The sequence below is a fragment of the Zosterops lateralis genome, assembly GCF_965231275.1.
Source record: "Zosterops lateralis genome assembly, chromosome: 2".
NCBI classification, from domain to species: Eukaryota; Metazoa; Chordata; class Aves; order Passeriformes; family Zosteropidae; genus Zosterops; species Zosterops lateralis.
Window position 1 is genome coordinate 95,194,807 of NC_139763.1, and position 22,038 is coordinate 95,216,844.

General features: G+C 46.5%; 3 protein-coding genes across 5 annotated transcripts; 1 reads left to right on the forward strand and 2 right to left on the reverse strand.

The window, feature by feature from the left end:
* Positions 1-150: 150 nt before the first annotated feature.
* Positions 151-6,378, forward strand: RMP64 (ribonuclease MRP subunit p64). The gene is made up of 9 exons (XM_083885196.1): positions 151-641; positions 776-930; positions 1,693-1,769; positions 1,874-2,005; positions 2,356-2,433; positions 3,261-3,622; positions 4,267-4,328; positions 4,812-5,062; positions 5,510-6,378. Exons 1-9 carry the CDS (start codon positions 497-499, stop codon positions 5,904-5,906), a joined length of 1,659 nt encoding a protein of 552 aa, XP_083741322.1. The 5' UTR covers positions 151-496; the 3' UTR covers positions 5,907-6,378.
* A 113-nt stretch (positions 6,379-6,491) lies between these two features.
* On the reverse strand, positions 6,492-8,742 carry TAF13 (TATA-box binding protein associated factor 13). The gene is made up of 4 exons (XM_083885195.1): positions 8,688-8,742; positions 8,486-8,564; positions 7,961-8,058; positions 6,492-7,132 (listed from the first exon to the last, which is right to left on the reverse strand). Exons 1-4 carry the CDS (start codon positions 8,712-8,714, stop codon positions 6,962-6,964), a joined length of 375 nt encoding a protein of 124 aa, XP_083741321.1. The 5' UTR covers positions 8,715-8,742; the 3' UTR covers positions 6,492-6,961.
* A 706-nt stretch (positions 8,743-9,448) lies between these two features.
* GTPBP8 (GTP binding protein 8) lies at positions 9,449-13,441 on the reverse strand (the record flags this gene model as incomplete). 3 transcript variants are annotated; one of them, XM_083855785.1, is made up of 7 exons in its annotated part: positions 9,449-10,194; positions 10,820-10,943; positions 11,380-11,498; positions 11,913-12,012; positions 12,336-12,466; positions 12,943-13,041; positions 13,148-13,441. In XM_083855785.1, 6 exons carry the CDS (start codon positions 13,439-13,441, stop codon positions 10,859-10,861), a joined length of 828 nt encoding a protein of 275 aa, XP_083711911.1. In that variant the 3' UTR covers positions 9,449-10,194; positions 10,820-10,858. The 3 variants fall into 3 exon arrangements, with proteins under 3 accessions (XP_083711911.1, XP_083711910.1, XP_083711909.1); XM_083855784.1 differs by having other exon boundaries at positions 9,449-10,249; XM_083855783.1 differs by having other exon boundaries at positions 9,449-10,252.
* Positions 13,442-22,038: the final 8,597 nt, after the last annotated feature.

Consider the following 22,038-nt stretch of genomic DNA (forward strand, 5'->3'; position numbering starts at 1 on the left):
CAGCCACACCTGGCACTGAGCGCCACGTCCGCCCTTCCCTCACACACCGCCAAGGACCTCCCTGGGCAGCCCATTCCAATGTCTGAACACCCTTTCTGTGAAGAAATTCTTCTTAATGTCCACCCTGAACCTTCCTTGGTGCATCTTAAGGCTATATCCTCTAGTCTGGCTATGAATTTCTCCTGGTTTGAGGCCAACACGCAGCTTTTTCATCCCTGTGAGGGCTGTGTGTGACCCGGGAGGGCAGAGCCGCAGGGCCGAGGGCTGCGCTTATCCCCGGGAACGCTCCTGCACCGCCCCACGGAGCAGCTCCCGAGGCGCACAATGGAGAACTGCGAGGTTTAAAAAAAAAAAAAAAAAAAAAAGAAAAAAAAAAAAAGTGAATAACACTAATAATTTATAGTTATTTCCCTTCTCGCTGGCGGCATTTGGTACACGCCGCCCCCATGCGGGGTGACTTGGTGCGGCCCGCGGCTCCCCCCGCCGGCGCGCGCGGATGGTGCGGCCCAGGCCGGGGCGCGGCGGGAAGATGGCGGCGCCCATGGCGGCGTGGGGCGGGCGGGACGAGCCCTGGAACCGGCTGGACGTGCCCTGGCCCGCCAACAGCGCCGCGGTGCCGCTGGCGGCCCGGCACCCCGCAGGTCCCGGCGCGGTGCCCGGGGGGGTGGGGGGTGTTTGGGGCCGCTCCCGGGTGTTTGCGGCGGGCGGGCGGGCGGGCGGTCGGTGGGCGCTGAGGGGTGCCCGGCGCTGAGGGGTGTCCGGGTCTCGCCCGCAGTGAGGTGTCTGCCGGTGCTGCGGCGGCGGTGCCACATCGCCGGGAAGCGGCTGTCGGGGCCGGGCCTGGCCGCCGAGGGACGCGTCCTGCACTCCGTGCTCTACGTGTACCACAGCCGGCTGCTCCGGCACCGGCCCTACCTGGCCCTGCAGCAGGTGAGCACAGCTCCACAGGGCACCCCACGGCTGGGCACTGCCGGGCCCAGTCACCGCTCCCCGAAAGGCCTTTGGAGCAGCACTTGGCGCCCAGAGCATCGTGCACAAAAAAGTTTGGGAGCAGCTGCGCTTTTGTTCTATCGGGTTGAGCCCAGTGGGTTTCCTGGCCCTGTGTAGCAAGTGCAATATCCATTTTCCAGCCCTTCTCTCTGATACTCATGGTCAGACCTAAAGAAGGTACAATTCCATACCTTTGAATACATCAGTAATACAGAGACATCATTCTCAACTAATTATAATAATGGGAGGGAGGTATAATAACCCTATCCTACTTAGTAGATACTTTCTAAGATGAAAAGTGAACACCTTGCCAGTTTTCCACGAAAGGGGTTGTCAGCATCTTCAAATAACTGTTTTGAAATGGAGCAGGAATGGTCCTTACCTTCTTTATTTGTTTATATGTTTTCTTTCTTGGCATCCAGTAGTAAAGGCCTTTGTATACAGCAGGAAAATCATGCAGCACCAATTAAACATGGACTACTCCAGTCCTTCACTTAATTCTGTATTGACAGTAGAGTGATGAAGGGATGTTTTTCATCATAGTGCAGATACAGAAATGTCCCAGAACATCCCATCACACAAACCTGCAGTGTGGGCTGTTAAACTGATCAGGAGAAGGTGTCATTTAATATAGTGACAATTCTTAGACCAGGGCACTCAGTCTCTCAGAATACCACTCAAAGGAGTTTTCTTTTCTCCTAGGTAGAGCAATGTTTGAAGCGCCTGTGGAAAATGAATCTGTTGGGCTGCCTGGAAACTCTGGTAGAACTGATTCCCAAGTAAGTGTCATGATCCCATATCTCCCATATCCATTAACTCAATCTGCAGAGCTAAAGGAAGAGGATAGTAGATCATAACCAACTCTTCATCCCTGTATCAACAGGAAAACTGCATCCAAAGCCCAAGCAGAGTGCCTGGTTCCCAGCCAGCCTGTGCTGGAAACAGTGGCTTTGAAGGTGTTGGGAGGCTGCAAGCTCATACTACGTCTGCTGGATTGTTGCTGTAAAGCTTTTCTGTATCCTTTTTTCGTCACAAAAACATTCTTAGAGTTCAGCAGTAGCACCTCATGAGACCAAAACTAGGTCTTGTGTAGGCCCTAATATAGGGCTGATGGACTCAACTGTATGATTCATATGTGCAACTTGAAGTTTCTTTGATAGCCAAACTTCTTCTTTTCAAGTTATTATGTAGGAACCTCAGGCTGCTTGGCTGGCAGCTGTTCTGGCCTTGAGGAATCCAAAGTCTGGATACTCATCTCCCAGATTACTCCAGGATATCACCTTATGAATTGCCTCTAGTTGGTGTGTTCAGCAAGTCTCATTACATGCTGTTTATTTTTTTAACCTTAACTGCTGTAATCTTCAGCTTGTCCGTTAAACACCTCTGCTCCGAGGAATTCATACTCCTGAATACTCTGGCTTCGGGGCTCCTGAGCCGGCTCTGGTTTGTGTGTTCAAAAGTCTGTCTTGTTTGTGTCTGTCTGTTTGATGTGCCTGTCAGGGAGAAGGGCTTGTAATTAGGCCTTGCTGCTAAGGGGGTTTTATTCAGTTGGGAGTAGGGAAGGGAGAGTCCCTCCATGCCTTTGGACTTGATTCCAGCATTTGCAGAGTTGTACAAGTGGAGAGACTTCTTAGGTGCTCTTATGGAAGGCTTTGTTCTTGGACCTTAGCAAACTGTATGCAGCTCTAATGAAATCCCAGTGTTAGTGTCAGCCTGCCTCACACACCTGGTACTCTGTGCAGCGAGGAGTAAGTCCTGCCTCATGCTGAAATCAAAAGGTTGGGATAAACATGTTATATTATACTGCTGAGTTTTCCAGGGAAATTTGTGTTCTGGTCTCTCTCAGTCTGGGAGAATAACTGCTGTCTGCAGCTGAAGGAGTAACAACATTGTTAGAGCAAGTTTCTTTGGCACAAGAAATCTTGTAACTCCAGGAAGCAGAGCAGGCAATTGTATGGCATCAGGCAGGAGTTGGTGCAGGGTGCTTTTGTGGGAAGACCTCATGGCACCTTGGACATGACCCAAGAACCTGATGGGTCCCAAGTGTGGCACTCAGCAAAACTCTATGGAAGGAGAGGGGCTCCGATCAGGAATTTACCAGTTAAGTCACTCCTCCATTCCTTAAAGCTCACACTTAAGGAAAGCAGGGTGATGAAGTGTAAGAAGGTAAAATGGTACTGAGGGAAAACAGGGAAAGGGTAGCTGAGTTGTTCAGTGAGCATCATGTTTTGCTAGAAGAGACTCCATTCCTTTTTGTCTTCTGTCTTCAGGATTCAGTACAGGTGTGTATTGCAGACCCTCACATCCTTGTACGGTGCCTTGTCGACAACGCTTCAGCTGGTGTCTGAGACCCAACAGGCCCCTTATATCAAGGGCTTTACCTTCCCTTCTGATATCAGTGACTTCCTTGGAGTTAACATATCTTCTGAGGCAAAGAAGCAAAAGGCTCTAATGCTTAAAACAAAAAAGTCCACCAGCTGGATGAAGAAGCTCTTCCCATCAATGCCAGAGGCAGTATCAAAGGTTGGGAAAAAGAGAAAATCCGAGACCTGCACAAGTGCCATGAAAAACTGTAGCATCCCGTGTGCCATGGACATTGGAGAGACAGTTGTGGTGCCCACAGCCAGGAGAGGTAAAGCCTTGTGCCAGTGTAATGATTTCTGACATCTCAGAGAATGACTAAAACTTCTGTCCAACAGCAACAAGTACTTCCACTACCCACAGTGTGGTTCTAGTACAAACTTCCTGAAGAGGAGAATGCTGCATGTGCCTTGGCTTTATAAAGCTGTGGATAATGTCAGTGTCATGACTTTGGGGGGGGGGGGGGGGGGTTTCTTTTAAACAGGATACAGCCTGGCGAGAAAGAGGTAATGAAAATAGTTATTTGTACTTCCCTGCTTTTGCACAGCTAAGAAGCTATGGGCACTGTCTGCAGTCCATAGAGTAGGTAAGGCTGTAGGTACAGGATACAAGTATCCTGTGCTTGCTGGTTCTGAACCATGCCCAAATCTTCCTCTGCAGTCAGGGCTGTGGGCAGTGACTGCAGCTGTCCACGTGTTTGTGTGAAGTTTTACCCATTAAGTTCTCCTTTGCAGCCATCTGTAAACCTCTGCATGCTCTTCATCCCTTGCCAGCTGCAATGCACAATGACTGTAGTCCCCTTGAGTTGGTCTGGAAATGCTGAGTGCAGGTGTGAGCCTGCAGAGAGCTCTGTGGTATCTCTGTGCAAAGACACAAAACTATCTTGTTGTAATGAGAACTCTCCTCTCTCTGTAGTGAAGCACCCAGGGTTTGATGTGAAGAGCTTGCTTAGGCCAGCCAGACATCCAATACAGGAGGTTTGTATGACATTGTTTTACATCTTAGGTTGGTGGTTTGGGTTTGTTGTTTTGTTGTTTTTTTGGTTTTTTTTTTCCACACAATAGTTGGGTTTCTTTTATTTTAAAGACTCAGACGCCTGAAACACTGTATCCCTGATTGAAAACATCCCCTTTCTCTGCCTTATTTTTGCTTGTCTAACAGCTCAGGTTAGTGTGGAAGCTTTGCACAGAAAATCAGTCACTACTTATTTCTGCTTAGGAATTTGGGCATTTGTTGGTTTGTCAAGTGAAATGACCAGAGAGCAAGTCAGTAGTAGACAGAAATACAAATTCTAAATATCTGCCTCTTCTTGTATTTCACAAAACAAGACTGTTCTTCCCTTTTCTCCTTAGAAAATAAGGAATGTTCTCTCAAAAATCCCTGTGTTCTGCTCCCTTCCAGCTGAAAGGATCTGACACATCATCTTTTTAAAACACTATTTCTGTTACTGTTTGTTTCAGGGTCTAAGCGTTACATCAACACCTTTTAAAGCAAAGTCATCACCACTTCCATCTCGGATAGCAAAATCACAGCACACTGGATCTCTTGTACAGATGGTCCAAAAGGCTGCATCCTTCGGGGAACTGTCAGAGGCACTCAGAAAAGCTATTCTGTGGTGCAAAATCAACAAATTCAAATCAGAAGCTTATTTTCTGCGTAACAAGTTGCTGAAAAGCAACCGGCTGCACCATGTGGAGGCTCAAGGATGCAGGTAGTTTTGCATGGGTGGGGGATTTCTGAGTCTAATACTGTATTTTAATATAATGTGTTTTGCTATAGAATAATGAAACACAGTGGTCTAAGCCATTCTTTTAAAACTCAGTATCCCTAGTTCAGGCTACTGGGTGCTCTGACCATGGGCATTCTGTTTAGCTTCAGTCACTTGTGATTGAAAAAGGATTTAAAAGGCTAACAAATGTACAATACTTAGGAGGGAGGATGAAAATGCAATTTAAATCATCTGCATGTTTTATGTATGAGGCAAGGGTTGTCTTTATTTAGACTGCCTTGGCTATTGTTGTACAAGGTGCTGCTCTGTTTCCTTGGTATGATAAGGAAATGACAGAGATGGGTAATAATGAAATCTCTCCAAATTCCAAATGAAGTAACGCTTCAGTAGCTGATAAGGTTCTGTTTTGTGCACTTTGCTCCCCTTCAGCTTGAAGAAAAAGCTGCGCTGTGTGAGCACATCTGTCTGTAAATGCCTCCTGTACGGGTCACAACACACGCGCTGGCCGAGGCAGCACCTCAGGGCATGGATGGGCCCAAGGAGGACCAGATCATCTGCACTCCTGCAAACAGCTCTAAAGACTGGTGGGAAAAAGCCTCCTGAGCCTTTTGGGCTCTGTGAAAACAGTTCATCACTCATCCTCCCAGCTTACCAGGATGGGTCTCCGAGTCAGGAAGAACATTCCAGCATTGATACAGGACGTGTCAGACTAAGCACAACAGGGACCCCTAAGCGGCCGCTGCTGGAAGGAAGCCCTGGCCCTGTGTGGAAAGAAGTAGCTGAGAATACAGATATTGATTCTATTTTTGCAACAATAGGTGTCTGACCCTGGACTTGAAGGAAGAAAGGGGTCAAGTCATTCTAGTTTTTTAAGTAAACCCCTCTGAACCCTAATGGTGTCTCAGTAACTCACATCCTGAATTGTGTTAAAAGAATAACAACCATTTTATTATGTTTTTGTAAAACAGATTTTTTTAAATGGCTGATTTTTATATTTTTAAGGGTGTTCTAAATAACTGAATAGTCTCTATCCTTTTACCTACCCTTGTCCAGGAACAGTAACTTCATCCCCTCACTACTGTCCAACCACATGTTAAATGCTGCCGTTAAAAATCCACAGTGCAAATAGTTCCCATCCATGGCAGGAAGGCTGCAGCTGATCACCCACTGCTGCTTTGGACACCTTTCCAAGCCTTACACCCTTCCTTCTGTGCTGCTTGTAGAGGGGACAGCCTTGATGTGCAGTATTGCTGTTTCAGCATTTTTTATGCTTGTCCTGAAATAAGGAGTTAACTGATCCTACCTCCCCTGAGCTGTTCCAGGAGTAGGGAAAAGCACAGTTGTGGCCTGCAATAGTAACCCTGTATTACCCACCTTGTATGAACTGATCAATGTACGTTTAGTTACAAAATGTGGGCACAAACTTATGTTTTATTCAAAAAGCATATACAGAGCAAAAACCACAACTTTGATGTAGCTTGAACTTAAGGTCTTTATACAGATAACTAAGATCCATTTTCAAGGTTTCCTGTCAAAAGAATACCCAGTGACAACTGAAACAATTTTAGAGAATCATGAATCATCAGCCCTCGAGCCATCTGATTCAACACAGGCCTACTTCAAAGAGACTCCTGCCACTGCAGGGATTTTTACAGCTCTTTTTTTCATTTCATCAAATGGTATAAAAATACCTAAGTATACCACATACAATCAGTTAATGTTTCAGCTGCTTGAATATTTCTCAGCAAAGGCTGGGAGTGAGGTCAGACATCCCAGCAGTGACCTCCATCCTGAAAAACCCTTCTAAACAACATGGACGACCTTCCTTCTTACTGGGCAGCAGGTGCCCAAATAATGCCCCAGTGCAGCTTGTGTACACAATCAAGACCCATAGTTTGCCTCATCAAAAGCCTTTCTGGCTCGTTTCAGTTCTTCATTCATAGTTAGGAGGTCTTTAACTCTGGCAAACTTCCGGGGGTCCTTGCGTATGAGAAAGACAATGTCCTCAACCTGGACCCGGCCCTGCCGCCCGATGGACATGGCCTTGTGTGTCTGTTAGAGAGGAAAAAAGAGTCAGCAGCATTCCTTTGCCATGGTGGTTTTTTTAAGCCTTCAATTGCACTTTATTTCCTGTCATTTTATAATAAAAAAGCAAGCAATTGCAGGTTCTGGGCACCATCATCCTAGTCACAGAGAACTTCCCAGTAAAACATGGACATACTCTGTTGTCCCCAGCTGCCTGTCACTTACACCCTGAACACAACCACTATATATACATCACATAACAGGATCTAAACTAAGGCCAGATTACACACAGGACACCCAGCCTGCAGAATGGCTGAAGTTAAGGCACAGCTTGGAAAGGGTGTGAGGTAACCCTACCAGAGGACAGTGTAGGGAATTTTGATAAGGATAGGAAAGACCAACCTTTCAAAAGAAAGGGGAATGTTTGGATACTTAGAAACAGTATCCAGGTCTGGAAAAGAAATGGCTTCAGGCCCAAATATGCATTTCTTTTGTAAGGCAGAGCTAAGTTCCCATCCATGTACAGACACTGGGCAAACAGAAAAAGTTGACACTTTCAAATCTGAGCCTTATCTTCTGTCAGCTGCACATACAGTGATGCTGCAGTGAATCCCAAAGTCAGGTGGGTATTTCCCCTCCTATAATACTAACCTCACTGCTACTTAAAAGACTAAATCCACATGGAGCAAGATGCATAAATTTTGCTTTAATCTTGGAAAAACAAAATCCAAGTTTATGTTTCTCCTACTAAGGCCATGAGTTTGGGCCTGGGATAATGTAGTATTTGAGTCAGAGATATTAACCTTCAGAAAGCTGAAGTTCTGGTGAGGACGTTTTGATATAGAGCTGACTTACCATTTCAGTGATAAACTCTATTACCAGGTCCTCAAGAATGTCCACAGATTCCGTGTAAGGGTTCTGGTCGTCCCCAAAGCCATACATCATGCACCTCACTACACAGAGAAACACTCAGCGTGAGGCTTCATTCACCCACTCAGTGCTGCACACACCTGGTTAGAGCTCACCAGCCTGCACATCCCTGCACCAGGATGGCATGCAGCAGGAAAATTCTTGAGGAAACATACAGGAAATAAAGAGAAGCCAACAAAAGCCCTGTAGGGACAGGAGCTGTACATACAGAAAGGCACGTCTGAGGACAGGCGTTATAAATATTCATTTAGGCTGCAAAGCACTGCACAGAGAGCACAGCCAGGTTCAGAGGTGCACTAGCAGTGTTTTTGAGGGGCATCTACAGGGCAGATTTCTGCAGTTGCAGCCAAGGCACATTATGAAATCCGCTGTTTTGCTAAGGAGAAGCGGGTTTTGGGATCTCATAGCCGTCAGCTCGGGGTTTCAGCTGAGAGCCCCGGCCCCACTTACACTCTTTGGAGAACAGCCTCTTCCTCCGGCCCTGCCCGCCGTCCAGGCCCCCGCCGGCGTCCTCCGCGTCCTCTTCGAACTACACGGGCACAGCGGAGGGGAGACCGCGGTCAGTGTCCGTCCGGCCCCGGCCCCTCCCGCTGTGCCCCCGCCCGCGGCCGGGTTGTGGGTGCCCGGGCAGGGCAGCCCCTCGGGCACTCACCGGCGCGTCCTCCTCCTCGTCGGCCATGGCAGCCCCGCGGCCCGGAACAGCTTCCCCGGCCCGGCCCCGCCCCGCGGCCCCGCCGAGCAGCGCCGGGCAGGGCGGGCGGTGCTGCGGGCCCGGCCAGGGCGGGGCCAACCGCGGGGCTGCCGGGCCCTGAGCCGCCCCAAACCCGGGCAGGGCACTCAGTGCTGGACTGCCGGATGGGGAGAGCCTGGTTTGGAGGGAGCTCGGGAGGGGCTGTTAACCCCCCGAGGGCAGAAAGGGTGTCTGTGCCCGGTCGGTTTGCTCGGTTGGCAGGGGCTTTATAGGGCTTGTCCTTCCCTTCAGCAAGGCACAGCTGCCCATGTTCACAGAACTGCAGCATGTAAAGGAGGTGGAATAATGGCCCTTAAAGATCATCTAATCCCAACCCCCCCTGCCATGGACACAGAAACCTCCCACTAGATCAGGGTGCCCAAGGTAAGTCCCCTATTTCAGTCTGTACCCGTTCCCCCTTGTCCTATCGCCACAGTTCCTGATGCGGCCCTCTCTGGCTTCTCTTTAGGCCCCCTTCCATAATGGAAGGTTGCTATGGGGTTTCTGCCTTCTGGACAGCCCCAGCTCTCTCAGCTTCTCTGATGTTTTTGGAAGATCCTGGTTTTAAGATATTATGAAAGGACCCTTCCTGAAGTGTCCACTTTCACTTCACTTTCACTTGTTCCATCTGTATAGCTACTAGGATTTCTAGGATCATGCATTTCTAGGATCATGCACCCCTTCGCTGGTTTGCCGTGCAGCATTTTGGGATTAGAGATAAAATATTAACAGAATTACAGGATTGATCACTAAGATGCAGAAGCCACATTTACTGCATTCCTCAAATTCTCATCTTCTTACATGCATGCTGCAAACAGATCTTGTCTCATGACTAGTGTCTTACAAGAAATTGCATAGTCAAATAAAGTGATATTTCTAGCCCTTTTGCACTGTCAGTGATTTAGAAAATAACTTTCCTTTCTTGAGGTGTAAACACTTAATGCAAGTAACTTTGACAACTGCATAACCACATTTGGCCACATTAAGACATGACAAAGACTGAGTGCCAGAGTTTGACTCAGGCACTTCATAGCTTCAGACTAAGTTCTCCTGTACGAGTGCTGCTATTGATGGCTGTCCTTTTGTCCAGCTCTGCCTTGTAACTGGACAGTCTCAGGTGCTCTTAGACGGACACAGCTGCTGTGGGTCACAGTTCCCCTGAAGAGTACAGGACACATCAGTGTTGTGATTCAGCTGCCAGGGTAGAGCCGAGAGAGATCATGGATGGTGCGCCTCACATCTGGCAATTCATCCACCTGGAGCTGCAGAAATTCATGCTGGATCTCCAAACAGAAGGTTGAGGCAGCACTGACTCATGACAGTGTGCAGGACAGGGCTCCTCTAGACGTCAGTCTTTTATTCCATTCTGTTTCAAGCCAACACTCATGGAAAAGCAGATCCCATGAAAGATGTGTTCTTTCCTTCATCCCTGTGGAACAGGGACAACTCAATGTCTGCAAGCAAGGCATGCTATCCTGCTGCACCTACTGAACACAGGACATAGAAGAGTCACAAAAGTAAAATATACAAGATGTCAAACACACCACAGACAACAGGTTGGCTATTTCCACTCTGCATGGTAGGTTGCACAGGAGGTTGGCCCCTGCTATCCTAACCCTAACCCCAGCTGAGAGAAGTAAACCTCTGTGTATCATTCAGTTCAACTGGGCAATACAGTTTGCTTAATGTTAGGGCTGTAGTTTTGCTTTCCTAGATTATATGCCTCTTTATTAAGGATATTACTGATATTTATTAATTATAGTATCCCAAATATAGCAGAGGTTAGGTATGGAGTAGCAAATTTTTGAACATTTCAGTGTAGAGAGAGGAAATGCTGTATTAAAATTTCCCTTCCCTATGGAGATTCCCTACATTTTTCCTCCTTAGCACAATCATGTAGGTTTTACGAAACAGTTTTATATAATAACCTCGACTAATTCACGCTGGAAACTTCCTGAACTTAGCTTTATAAATACTAATTTATTCAAAAATACCACATAGTAACCTGGGTTATTTACAGCAAACGTCACATCCCAGACCCCTGGTTTTGGTACCTTTTGTTCCTGATGAGCCAAGCAGGCCAGCAGGTGTTTTCAGCGGGCCTCTACAGTGGGCAGGTTTCCAGTAACATGAGCTACAAAACACCTGAGCAAGTGAACCCCAGAGAACTCCACAGAACTGTGGAAACAGAGGCAGAGATGTTCAGTGCCAGATATTTCTTTGCCTTGGAGTAATAAAGACAAACAGCCACTGGTTGTGTTCAATTACATGTCCCACAGTACACGTTGGGAAGAGCCTGCAGTTTGGCTATGAAATCCAATAATTAAAGCTCTTACTGTTACCAGAACTCCAAAATGGCAAAGCCTGTCTCCATATAGCACAGGGACTGCTGCCCTGCTTTAATAAAGGCCAAAGGAAGAAGCACCCTTGGAAACAATCTTCACTCACTTGTAGAGAAGAGGGAAAAGGGAAAGGGACACTTCCCCATCAGCAGCCCACCCTCTATCCTCTACAGAGAGGTGCTGCCTCTAGAGCAGACAGACGTGTTTTAGGTATCTCGCCCTACTGAACTCATCAGCAGAAAGGAAACAGCAGCAGTGGAGAGGAGCTTTACCTGACCAGGAACAGCTGAGGAAAGCATCCCTGAGTGTTCTCCTTTACAAACTCCTGAATCTCCAGTACGTTCTTTAACAACAATCCCCTGGAAGCTCGGTCAATTTTTGTTAACACCATCTATGTGGAAGCAGAAAGAGAGGATTAAAAAAAGAAAGTAACCTTATTTTCCTGTTAACCTGGAACATTTGTAAGAATCCTAGACCATCTTACAAAGCAGTCTGAAAGCTCTGGTCATATCTAGGGGGAAAAATGGTCTAACACAGTTCCCCAAAACACTTCTATGGCCTGCATAAGGAGTGGGCCTTTTCAAGCTGAGCACTGAATAAAAAAGTATCTATTTAATAAGCCACACAAAAAACCCTCTTAAATCCCACTTGTCTCCCTTAACACATTTTAAACCTGTTTTATGAATAATAAACAGTGTGGGGTTACTGCTTAGGTAGGTCAACTAGCATAACCTCAGGTGGAGGGTACACACCTTTATAGATGACCTGTACCTTATAACCAACCCAAGAATCAAGCATTACCTACCACATAAGGAATCCCAAACTCTTCCAGCATCTCTACTGCAATGTGATCTGTTTTCTGGAGTCCAACTACACCATCAACTAATAGGAAAGTCCTCTTCAAGCTGCCAGAAATAAAAGCAACAGTAACTGCTTCATGCCTGCTCTGCTACTTCCAAATTCATAAGCAAAAACAAGTAACATGGGATCTGTGGATAGGAAGAGCCAGGAAAAGCGACACATGGAAACTGAGGGTCAGCATGGAGCAGCACCTCAATCTTTCCTGCTGTTTTGATCTGTCTGAGTGACACTGCAGAAGCTTCCAGGGAAATGATGTCAGGACTAATGGAAGGAGCTACCCCTCTGCATTTTCTCCCCTCATTCCATGACACTATATAGGGGTGTCTGGCTGGCTTTGCCTGTGCTGAGGTACAGGTAGGTCCCTTACTTGTGCCGTTCCTGCAGATAGGCCTCCACCATCTCAACAAAGTCCTGCGGGGCGCGATAGCCATATCCTGGCATATCCACCAGGGTGAAGTACTTCCCTACTTTGAAGAAATTCATCTTCCTGGTGTGGCCCTGAAGAGAGAATTTAGGCAAGATGACGCACAGTGGTAGTTTTTTAAAAAGCTGCTTTAAGCACAGTACTAGGAGATGCTCTGCAAAACATCTCTATACCAGACCCCTGCCACCCCAGAATGCTTTGAACTGCCCAGTCAGTGTAGCAATCCTACATGGCTCTATCCATGAAACAGACTAAAAACACCTTAATGGGTCTCTGAGCTTGGTTCTTCTCAAAGGGTTTTACAGCACACCTGCTCAGGTTGTGCAGCTCCTTCACCTGGCTGAAGAGCTAGGCTGGGACCTTCTGCCTCTTCCTGGGCTAGAGCAAGGCCAGTGCCAGCCATCAGATGGCCACCAGAGCTGGCACTTTCTGTCATCTCAGGCTACTCAAGAGCTTGTTCCCTACCACCCTCTGGACTGGTACCAGCTTATGACCCTGTAGTGGTTTAACAGACAGACCCAGAGGGAGGGAAGTTAAAAACGTCACTCACCGGAGTTTTTGACACTCTGACCTCCACTTCTGGAGCCAGTGAAAACAAGGCCCGGATTAAAGATGATTTCCCCACATTGCTGCGGCCGATGAAGCACACCTGCAGGGGGAGAGGGGACACATCTACACCCGCCCACCTCCCGCTGCAGCCAGCCCTGCCCCTTTCCCAGCCCTGGCCCTTTCCCGGCCCGGCGGGGGCAGCTGACCTCGGGCAGGGCGGGCGGCGGGGCGTGCTCCATGCGCACGGCCGAGCTCACGTATTCGATGTGGTGCCCGCGGTGGGAGGTGAAGAGCGCCTCGGCGCGCTGCAGGGCGGCCAGCCCGGGCTGGAAGAGGCGGAACCGCGCCGTGTCGGCGCCGGGCGCCAGGCACCGCTCCAGCCGCAGCAGCGGGAACACCACGGCGGCGCGGCGGCTCCGCTCCAGCCGCAGCACCTGGGACAGGGCGGACAGAGCCGGGGGGGCCCGGCCCGCCGCACCGCCTGCCCGGGGCAGCAGCATCCCGGCGGCTCCAGGCGGGACAGGCCGGCCCCGGAAGGCGGGACAGCGGGGCGGTGCCCGGGCTGCCTCCTCCCATCCCCGGGCTGGCCGGGCCCGGTGCGGCCTGTGCGGCCGCCGTCCATCTCTTCCCTTGGGAGCCGCAGGTGGTCCCCAGGCCCGGCTGTTTATAGAATCACAACATGTGCTGGGGTGGAAGGGACACACAGGCAGCACACAGACACTCCTGGCCCTGCACAGCACCATCCCCAAATCACACCCTGTGCCTGAGAGTGTTGTCTAAACGCTTCCTGAACTGTGTCAGGCTTGGTGCTGTGACCGCTTCTCTGGGGAGCCTGTTCCAGGGCCCAAACACCCTCTGGATGAAGAACCTCATCCTAATGTCCAACCTAAACCTCCCCTGACACAGCTTCAGGTAATTTGGTTGGGTCCTGTCGCTGGTCACCGCAGAGATCAGTGTTTGCCCCTCTCATCCTCAGGAGGAGGTTCTAGACTGCAGTGAGGTCTCCTCTCAGTCTCCTCCAGGCTGAACAGACCAAGTGACCTCAGCCCCTCCTCATAGGGCTTTCCCTCAAGGTCCTTCTCCATCTTCATTACCCTGCTTTGGAACTCTCCAATAGCTTTATATCCTTCTTATGTTGTGACCAAAACTATTCACAATATTCAAGGTGAGACCACCCCAAAGACCAGGACAGAGAGCAGAGCAGGACAATCCCTCCCCTGCCCGGCTGTGATGCTGTGCCTGATGCCCCCCAGGACAGGGCTGGCCCCCCTGTCTCCAGAGCACTGCTGGTTCAGGTTCAACTTTCTATTGACCAGGACCCCCAGGTCCCTTTCCATGGCACTGCTTTCCAATGTCTCATTCTCCAGTCTGTCTGTACATTCTGGGTTGCCCCATGCAAGGTACAGAATACAGAACTTGTCACTTTCCCTTGCTGAATTTCATATGGTTGGTGATTCCCCAGTCGTTAATTTATTGAGGTCTTTCTATAGGGCCTCTGCCTTTCAGTGAGTGAATCAACAGCTTGCTCCCAGTTTTGTATCATCTCTTCATCTCAGTGTCTTCTGTGTGTTCTCAGGCCAAGCCCAGCCCACTGTGGAGCTGCTGAGGACTTCGTGTGCTGATGCCCTGTTTGGCCAGGGAGTGGGGCAAAGCAGCCCTGTCCTACAGCACCATCCACCTCCTGCTGCAGCCACCAGTTTTCCAAGTGCTCATCTGATGAGTAAAAAAGTTAAGTAATTTCAGAAAAAAAAATCCATTTTTTCAGGAAGAACTATGTAGAGGTCAGTTCTATTTTGAATAAAATAAACCCAAACCAACCACATAACTGTTGGGACCTGTCTTCACATTACAGTAAGAAGATCCCTGAAGTTTTACTATTTAATTGATATGTATCAGAGTGCTGTTTTCCTGTCAAAAAACTCACATAAAGCTTTTTACATTGTTCTCCTTCATGACTACAGTTCATAGGGTTGTAAAACCACAAATAAATGTATGTCCTTGAAACATTTCAGCTTCAAAGTACTGCAATTTTAACACCATCAAATGAAAGTAAACTTCATCAATATCTTTATAAAAGTAATAAATGAAAATATCCTGATGTTCAGCCTTACACCCAGGCCATCCTGGACATCCTGTGGGACAATGCCTTTCCTTTGAGGCAGAGACCCCTTTTTCTTCTGTAGTCACAGCTCTCTGTTTAAAGCCCTGTAAGTCAGGATGGTTTAATTATTACAATGAATAGATTTGAGGCCAGGAAGGACCATTAGAAGATAACAGAAGCTATATCCTACTTTCTTTGTATTGAGCTCAGTTACAAAGCTACAGGGAAAGAATTTAAAATCCTTTAAGAAAATGGCAGCCAACAACATACATGTTTCTCAGAGATAGCTTTGAATATTTTGTAGAAAGACAAACATCTACTGAATTCCATAAGCTGCTTCTCAAATTTGTCATCAGTGAAAGTGGTTAACAGTGAGAGGTTAATGGTGTAAACCTAGGGGAAAAGCCCTGTATTCTACCTCACTCCTGTAAATTAAGTCCTCTTAAAACCTGCTTTATTTCATAGCAAGACAGAGCTCAAATGTTCATAGCTCAGGACAGACCACAATCACTGGCTGCTACATGCATACTTAGAAGAGTGCTCCCAAATAAATCTACAGATTACTTTTATTTGGCTCTAAACCAGTTTGGAACCTACAGGGCAGGCCTCTCTCCTGTCACTGCTTATGGCACAAGTACTTTTAAATGCAGGAAAAAAAGGCAAAACCTTTCAATAATTACTTCAGGAACACTGCTAATCCTTTTTTTTTTTGGCGGGGGGTACTAAAGCAGCAACCTAATTGAATTGAAATCTGTGGTGATTCTATTAACAGCAAAACCACACTGGCCGGAGTGAGACATGTTCATAACCACACCAGCAGGCAGATTTCCCCATTTCTATGCCAATCTGTGACACAAGAAGCAGAACAAGTGCTTTTACCTACTTTTGCCTCAGAGTCCCACACAGCTCACAGCTGCAGACAGCAGATTTGCCTGCTTCAAACTACCCTGCAATAGTTACCCTTGTCAGACACACATTCTGCAGTACATTACACCCAGAACAGACACAGGAGGGAAGGCAGAGAAACCATCAGCCCATTTAACACCACATCTGCAGGTGTGATGATGGGAACAGAGGTGCCCAGTTCACAGGTCAGCCACTAATTAGGTCTCTCTTTTTAATGTGACTACATAGGTGGCAGGAACAAATTAAGACAGTATAGGACCTTCTGAATACTTCTATAATTATAGCAGAGGGTGGATAAGCAAGAGCACCCAGTAAAACCACATCTAAAACCTGCAAACTTGAACTGTACGTTTCAGTAGAAGGTGATTTTTTTCTTGGACCAAACTGCAGTCTAGGTTCTCTGGGGCAGACCATAGAAAGATGAAAAATGGCAGGCTACTGTGGACAGAGCTGGTAAATTACCAACATTTAAGCCTGCTTCGTATCTCCCCTGAAAGACTCTGTTTTCTATTGTGCGTGTTATTGCCAAACATCAGGCATTCACACTGGCATTGCCTATGGCTCATGTCTGTGGCAGCAGATGTCTCTTTTCAGTTGCTGGTTATGTAGTTCAAATGTTAGGGAATTACTACAAAAGTAATTTAGTCCACATTAAAAACTCTGACAATCATTCCTCTGGAGTGTGAAAGAGGGATCTGTAACCATTGACACTGACCTAAATCCCAAACAATAGTCAAGAGCATGGAGCTGGAAGAAAGTGGCAACTCCAGTTGTCTTGTCTGGTCTGATCTTGTCTATCCTAACACTGTGAGACAGGTCAAACCATCATTCCTTTCAGATATCTGTCAGAGAAGAGTAGCTTTGAGACCAGCTGGAGATGGAGTTCTGGAAGAGCAGTGAGGTGCATTTGGGACGGTTGGTTTGGGTCCTGTAAACCAAAACCAGCTGAGCTCTTGAGTTTCATTTCCACCAAGAGAAACATGGGCCAAATACTGTCACCAGGAAGCATGCTGGAAAGGACAGGGTGAACACACCAGCCTGCCTGCTTTCTTTTGTGTTATTAACAGCACTACTGACTGTGTCTGAATCGGTGCTTCCCCTAAAGTACATCTTACCTTCTTTTCACCTGGAAGGTAGTTTAGGAACTAGAGTTACTAGGATATGGAGTTTAAAAGGCTAAATTATTTGTATAAAATGCTAAAAACCTCTGCATTTTCCTTTGTGCAAACTACATGATTGGGGGCAGGGAGAAGTGTCTCTAGTCCCAAGAAGGAATTCAAGGTCACAGATGTCTCAAGGGGTGGATATTCTAAGACACCAATAAAAAATAGTTTAAAAAATTAAGTTACTCATTAGTAGGAAAGGTTTTTTAAAAGGTTCTATGGTAAAGTAATGAAAGAGAGAGTCATTATTGTTCATGTGGCAGCTAACACTGCTAGTCCCAGCTAAAGAGTAATTTCCACTGGTTGTACAGAACTGAAATTCTCTTTTCAATATCCATGTTAAATTTGATGGTTATTTTTTTCTCCTGGACCCAAACTTACTACATCAATACTAGGGGAAAAAAAATGAACATCTCTGAAAGTTAAATGTATTGGGGTTTTTGACTGCTAAGTAAAAAGAAAAAGAACTTTTCAAAGTGAGTGCTGTTGATTGCTTTGAGCAGGAGACGGAGAAGAAAGTTCAGCTGTAACATGGGTCCTGTCAAAAACTCTTGTAGCAGCAGAAACATCATCAGCAGCATGAAGCTATCTTTGCAAAACTCTGCTTTCTCAGGGGCTGAACCACTAATCACCATTGGCAGCTTGCTCTGAAATGTCCAGGAGAGCAGCTAAGACCAGAATTTGTTAGGTCTGTTATGGGGGGTGCAGGGGGAGGCTCAGTTACTCTGCTGGAGGTGTGATGTGCATCCAGAGCCAGAAACAACATAAAGGAAATAGGATGTCGTGCAGTCGTTCATGGTGACTGTGAGCTATGAACTCAACTAAAGCAGGGTCTCAGAGCACAAGAGCCTTCTGAGCTGAGATGGAAACAATCTAACTGCAAAGGACACTTGAAACCAGCTCCAGGGCTGTGCTGGAGGTGGTTGGAGAACAACCAGGTCCAGCAGCACAGCTGCTTGGATCCGCTGCCTGGGGCACAGCAGTGGTCCTCTTGACACAGTACTGCCGTGCTGTCTGGATCCAGTTTTAGTGTCAGACTGAGAGTTTGTGCTTCCAAAACCAAAAACGGCCACCAGTCTTTCCCCTACCAAATCACCCATGAACAACTTTTCCACTGTCCACAGTCATGCAGTAAGTTGCTGTGTTGTGGCCAGGAAGTAATCCAGAGACTCAAATCCCAAAAGGCTGATTAAAGAAATACCAACATTGTTTTCCAGCCATCACTTTGAATATCAGAAATGAGGCAGAATCTTTAGCAAAAAGCCCCAGACCCAAAACCATTAGGCCTTTGCTCGAAGTAACTGGACTAGGTTGCATCCCATACTGTAGGGAATTCTCCCTGTTTACCAGGAGTTTTCCTGCCTTAGTTTCTAAAATGATTGTACATTCTCCAGGTGCCTGGATCTGTTGCTCCTGATTAAACCCCCAGTGATTAGAACCTTAAAATCTTCTTATTTTCATGATTTGGAGCATATTTCATGCTGTCTCTGTCAGTTAGCTCTGAACTACCTTACCCACAGACTGTATGGTTGAAACTATCATATGTCTCACACCACAGGGACCTACATGTGATCTTTGCATCTTGGTACGTGCCTTGAAACATAAGTAATGGTTGTTGGGCTTCACTGCTAAACCACACAGCGCTGAAGCAGAAGCTGTGTTGACCAAGGTGCAGGTTGCTATCTGAGATTAATTGACCGAGTGAATTTTTGGAAAGTGTAACTGAAGAAACAAGACATCAGAAATGTCAGAGAAACAAGAAACAACATCAGAGATGAGGGTTTCATTATATTGCTGCTGTTGTCTTTCATAAGAAGTGTAAACAGAGGTTGCCTGACTTTCTCTTTGGACTCACCCAGCTTTTTCTCGGGGTCATTTATAGATGCTCTGTCTCCTCTCAGTTAAATAGCACCCACTATTTGGGTGAAGGGTGGGTTGAAGGAAGTCATGGTTGTCTGCCTGCCAGTAATCCCTCCAGTCATGGGTGTCTTGCATCTATTTGACCACAAAATGGAAGCCCTTGCAACCACATTTCACACAGACACGTAAATACATAAATCTGTTCTGATGGTAGTTGTAGGGGGAGAGTTTTGTTCTTAGAACAGTCAAATAATCATCAACTCATTGCTACTTGGTGGCTTCAGAGTGTGGGGAGGTGAATATTTTTCTGATAAAATTAAATTCAGTACATTAATTTCCAGGGAGGTTCATCTTACATCTAGGAAAGCTGTCTTTGCTGGTGTGAGACAGGAATCTTAATCACATGGGAAGACAGACAGTAGTAGTTTAGGGAAAGGCCTTTAGGGATCTTGCATAAATTAAGGCCCTCTTCTGTCTCTACACAAAATCCCACAGCTTAGTGCTCATTTGTGTGTGTACGTGGGGGAATATAGGACCAGAATATATTGAGAAACAAAACAGTGGTGCAAAAAAAAGCAGCCTTGGCCTAACTGTAGGTGTACTGTTGTCAGAGGAAAAAGCTGTATTATAAATGTACATCATACCTAGCTACTCTCCCTCCCTGTAAAGGAGAAGTGATTGCCAGTACCTTTTAGAGAAAATGTCTTTGTCTATTACATATGTGGGGAAAGACAGAGTGGGCAGAACAAGGAATTTTTTTCAAGAGATTTTGCTTTTAATATGTTGAGCATCTTTTAAGTGGTTAACTAAAAATATGCTTCCCCTAATTCCCAATGATAAAATTCTTACTGTGAGTGCTGAAAATTTTATGTTATTTCAAATAGGTGTTTGCTTGAAATAAACGGAGTTGTTAGACTGCAAACTGAGCTTTAGTTGAACTATACAAATATGTTGTGTAAATCAAAGATGGATTGTGGTGGAACTTGGAGATAATAACCTGAACATTCATGATACTTACGACAGGAAACCTAGGAGCTTAAATATTACTTTAATATTAATAGCAGGAGTGGCCACCCCATAGATTGGGTGCTAGAGTGTGTCCAGAGCAGGGCAGCGAAGCTGGTGAAGAGTCTGGAGAGTAACTCCTGTGAGGAGTGGCTGAGGGAGCTGGGGTTGTTTAGCCTGGAGAAGAAAACACTCAAGGGTGACCTTATCACACTCTTTAACTATGTGAAAGGAGGTTGTAGCCAGGTGGGGGTTGGCCTCTTGGCCCAGGCAACAAGCCACAGGACAAGAAGACACAGCTTCAAGGTGTGCCACGGGAGGTTCAGGTTGGACATCATGAAGAGTTTCTTCACAGAAAGGGTGGTTAGACATTGAACTGGACTGTCCAGGGAGGTGGTGGAGTCACTGCCCCTGGAGGTGTTGAAGAAACCACTGGACATGGCAATCAGTGCCATGGTGTAGCTGACAAGGTGATTGGTCACAGGTTGGACTTGATATTGGAGGTGTTTTCCAACCTAATTGGTTCCATGATTCTGTGCTATGAACTGTAACAGCCATACTACAACAAGGACTATGGGGCAGGCCCAAACCCCCACCAACACTGACATAAGAGGATGTGAAGATGACCATGTAGCAACCACTTGGTAATGGAACAGAGAGCCAGTGAAGAGTAAGAAGATCCCAGACTTTAATATTGCTGCTGGTCCCGACTGGCATGTGAGGGATGGGGAATCAGATTGTAAGGGTATAATTGCCCAGGGGTGTCTTTGTTCCTGGTCCCTCTTTTGAGATCCCTAGCTTGAGCTGCCAGATGTCATAATTGATCTGTGCCAATAATCCTGCCATTTGTAGATGAGAGCCTTGTGTTGAAAAATTTGTTAACTGCAAGATCCAAGCCAAACATGAAAAATCACACTGGTTAGGCTTTGTTTGAGTTCTGCTGTAGACTTTGTCTTTTCACAGTAATACTGGGGACAGTGGGTGAAAAGGCCACTGGGCAGAGAGGAAATACAAATACCACTTCCTCTCTGCTGACCAATTCTTGCCAGAGAAAACCTCATGCTAGGAAGAAGAATGAACTCTTTGTAACTGCACTGTGGGGCTCTCAGGAGCAGTGGCAGAGCAGTGACTCTGGCTTCAGGATCATTGGCAGAGAATGCTGGGGAGCTCACAGCAAGATGGAGGGTGCAAGAAATCCTTTTCACCCACAAAAGCCAGAGCTACTTTGAAAATTGTCAGGAAGAGCATTTGCACCATTGTCCTTCTCACCATCGCTGCAGTCACAGGAGCTACAGGTATTTTGATGTTTCTTTGGCACCACCTCTCTGTAAAGGGCAGGGGAGGAAAAGGCAGGGTATCAGAGTGATATGTATTCAACTCTTCTTTGGGAAAGAAAAGTCTGGTAGAAGGGATCTTAAATTGCTGAAGGAACTTTTAGATGGAAAACCAACAACCTGCAAATCAAAACATTTCTACCTGCAAATAGATCTTTTCAGTCTTTCAGTTGTCAAGCAGTGGTGTGTTGAACATGGGCTTTTCAATGCTTTGATGAAAACTGGTAATGATTTTGTTGGAGTATAATATTTTTTACTAAAACACAAGTGATGGGGGGTTTTATGATCAGTATAATCACCCTGTCAGGCTATACTTTTAGGTCTCAGTGACTTGTCCTGACGAAGAAAAGTACAATGGGATTTTAAGACACAAGGTTCAGAGTGAAAGTTTCAATAAGACTTAAAATATAAGCCTTCTACAAATTTTCTGTAAAGCTAAAATTGTATTTAAACTTGATCCAGCAGATTTTAAGCTTTCTAATGTGGTTTCTTATTTGAAGTGAATGGTACCTGATTCATTCAGAGGAGAATATGACAGAAAGGCATAGCAAAAAGGCACCACTTTCACTGTCTCTTTACAGCCCTGAAGCATGAAAACCCATTATGTTGGGGAACTTTGACATTGAAATGAGCTGCTTAGGAGATGCTGAGTTGAAAGACAAGCAAAATTTTGCTGCTTTAATATGTAAATGAAAGTGCACACAGTTCAATATGCACAGCACTGTCAT

Bases quoted from the DNA above. Each gene is read 5' to 3' on its own strand.
- RMP64 (XM_083885196.1), top strand. From the start codon at position 497: ATGGTGCGGCCCAGGCCGGGGCGCGGCGGGAAGATGGCGGCGCCCATG. The intron at 2,006-2,355 runs GTATCCTTTTTT...TGTAATCTTCAG, and splicing joins TGTTGCTGTAAAGCTTTTCT to CTTGTCCGTTAAACACCTCT. The intron at 4,329-4,811 runs GTTTGTATGACA...TGTTTGTTTCAG, and splicing joins CCAGACATCCAATACAGGAG to GGTCTAAGCGTTACATCAAC.
- TAF13 (XM_083885195.1), bottom strand. From the start codon at position 8,714: ATGGCCGACGAGGAGGAGGACGCGCCG. The intron at 8,565-8,687 runs GTGAGTGCCCGA...GTGCCCGTGTAG, and splicing joins ACGAGGAGGAGGACGCGCCG to TTCGAAGAGGACGCGGAGGA. The intron at 8,059-8,485 runs GTAAGTGGGGCC...TTCTCTGTGTAG, and splicing joins GAGGCTGTTCTCCAAAGAGT to TGAGGTGCATGATGTATGGC.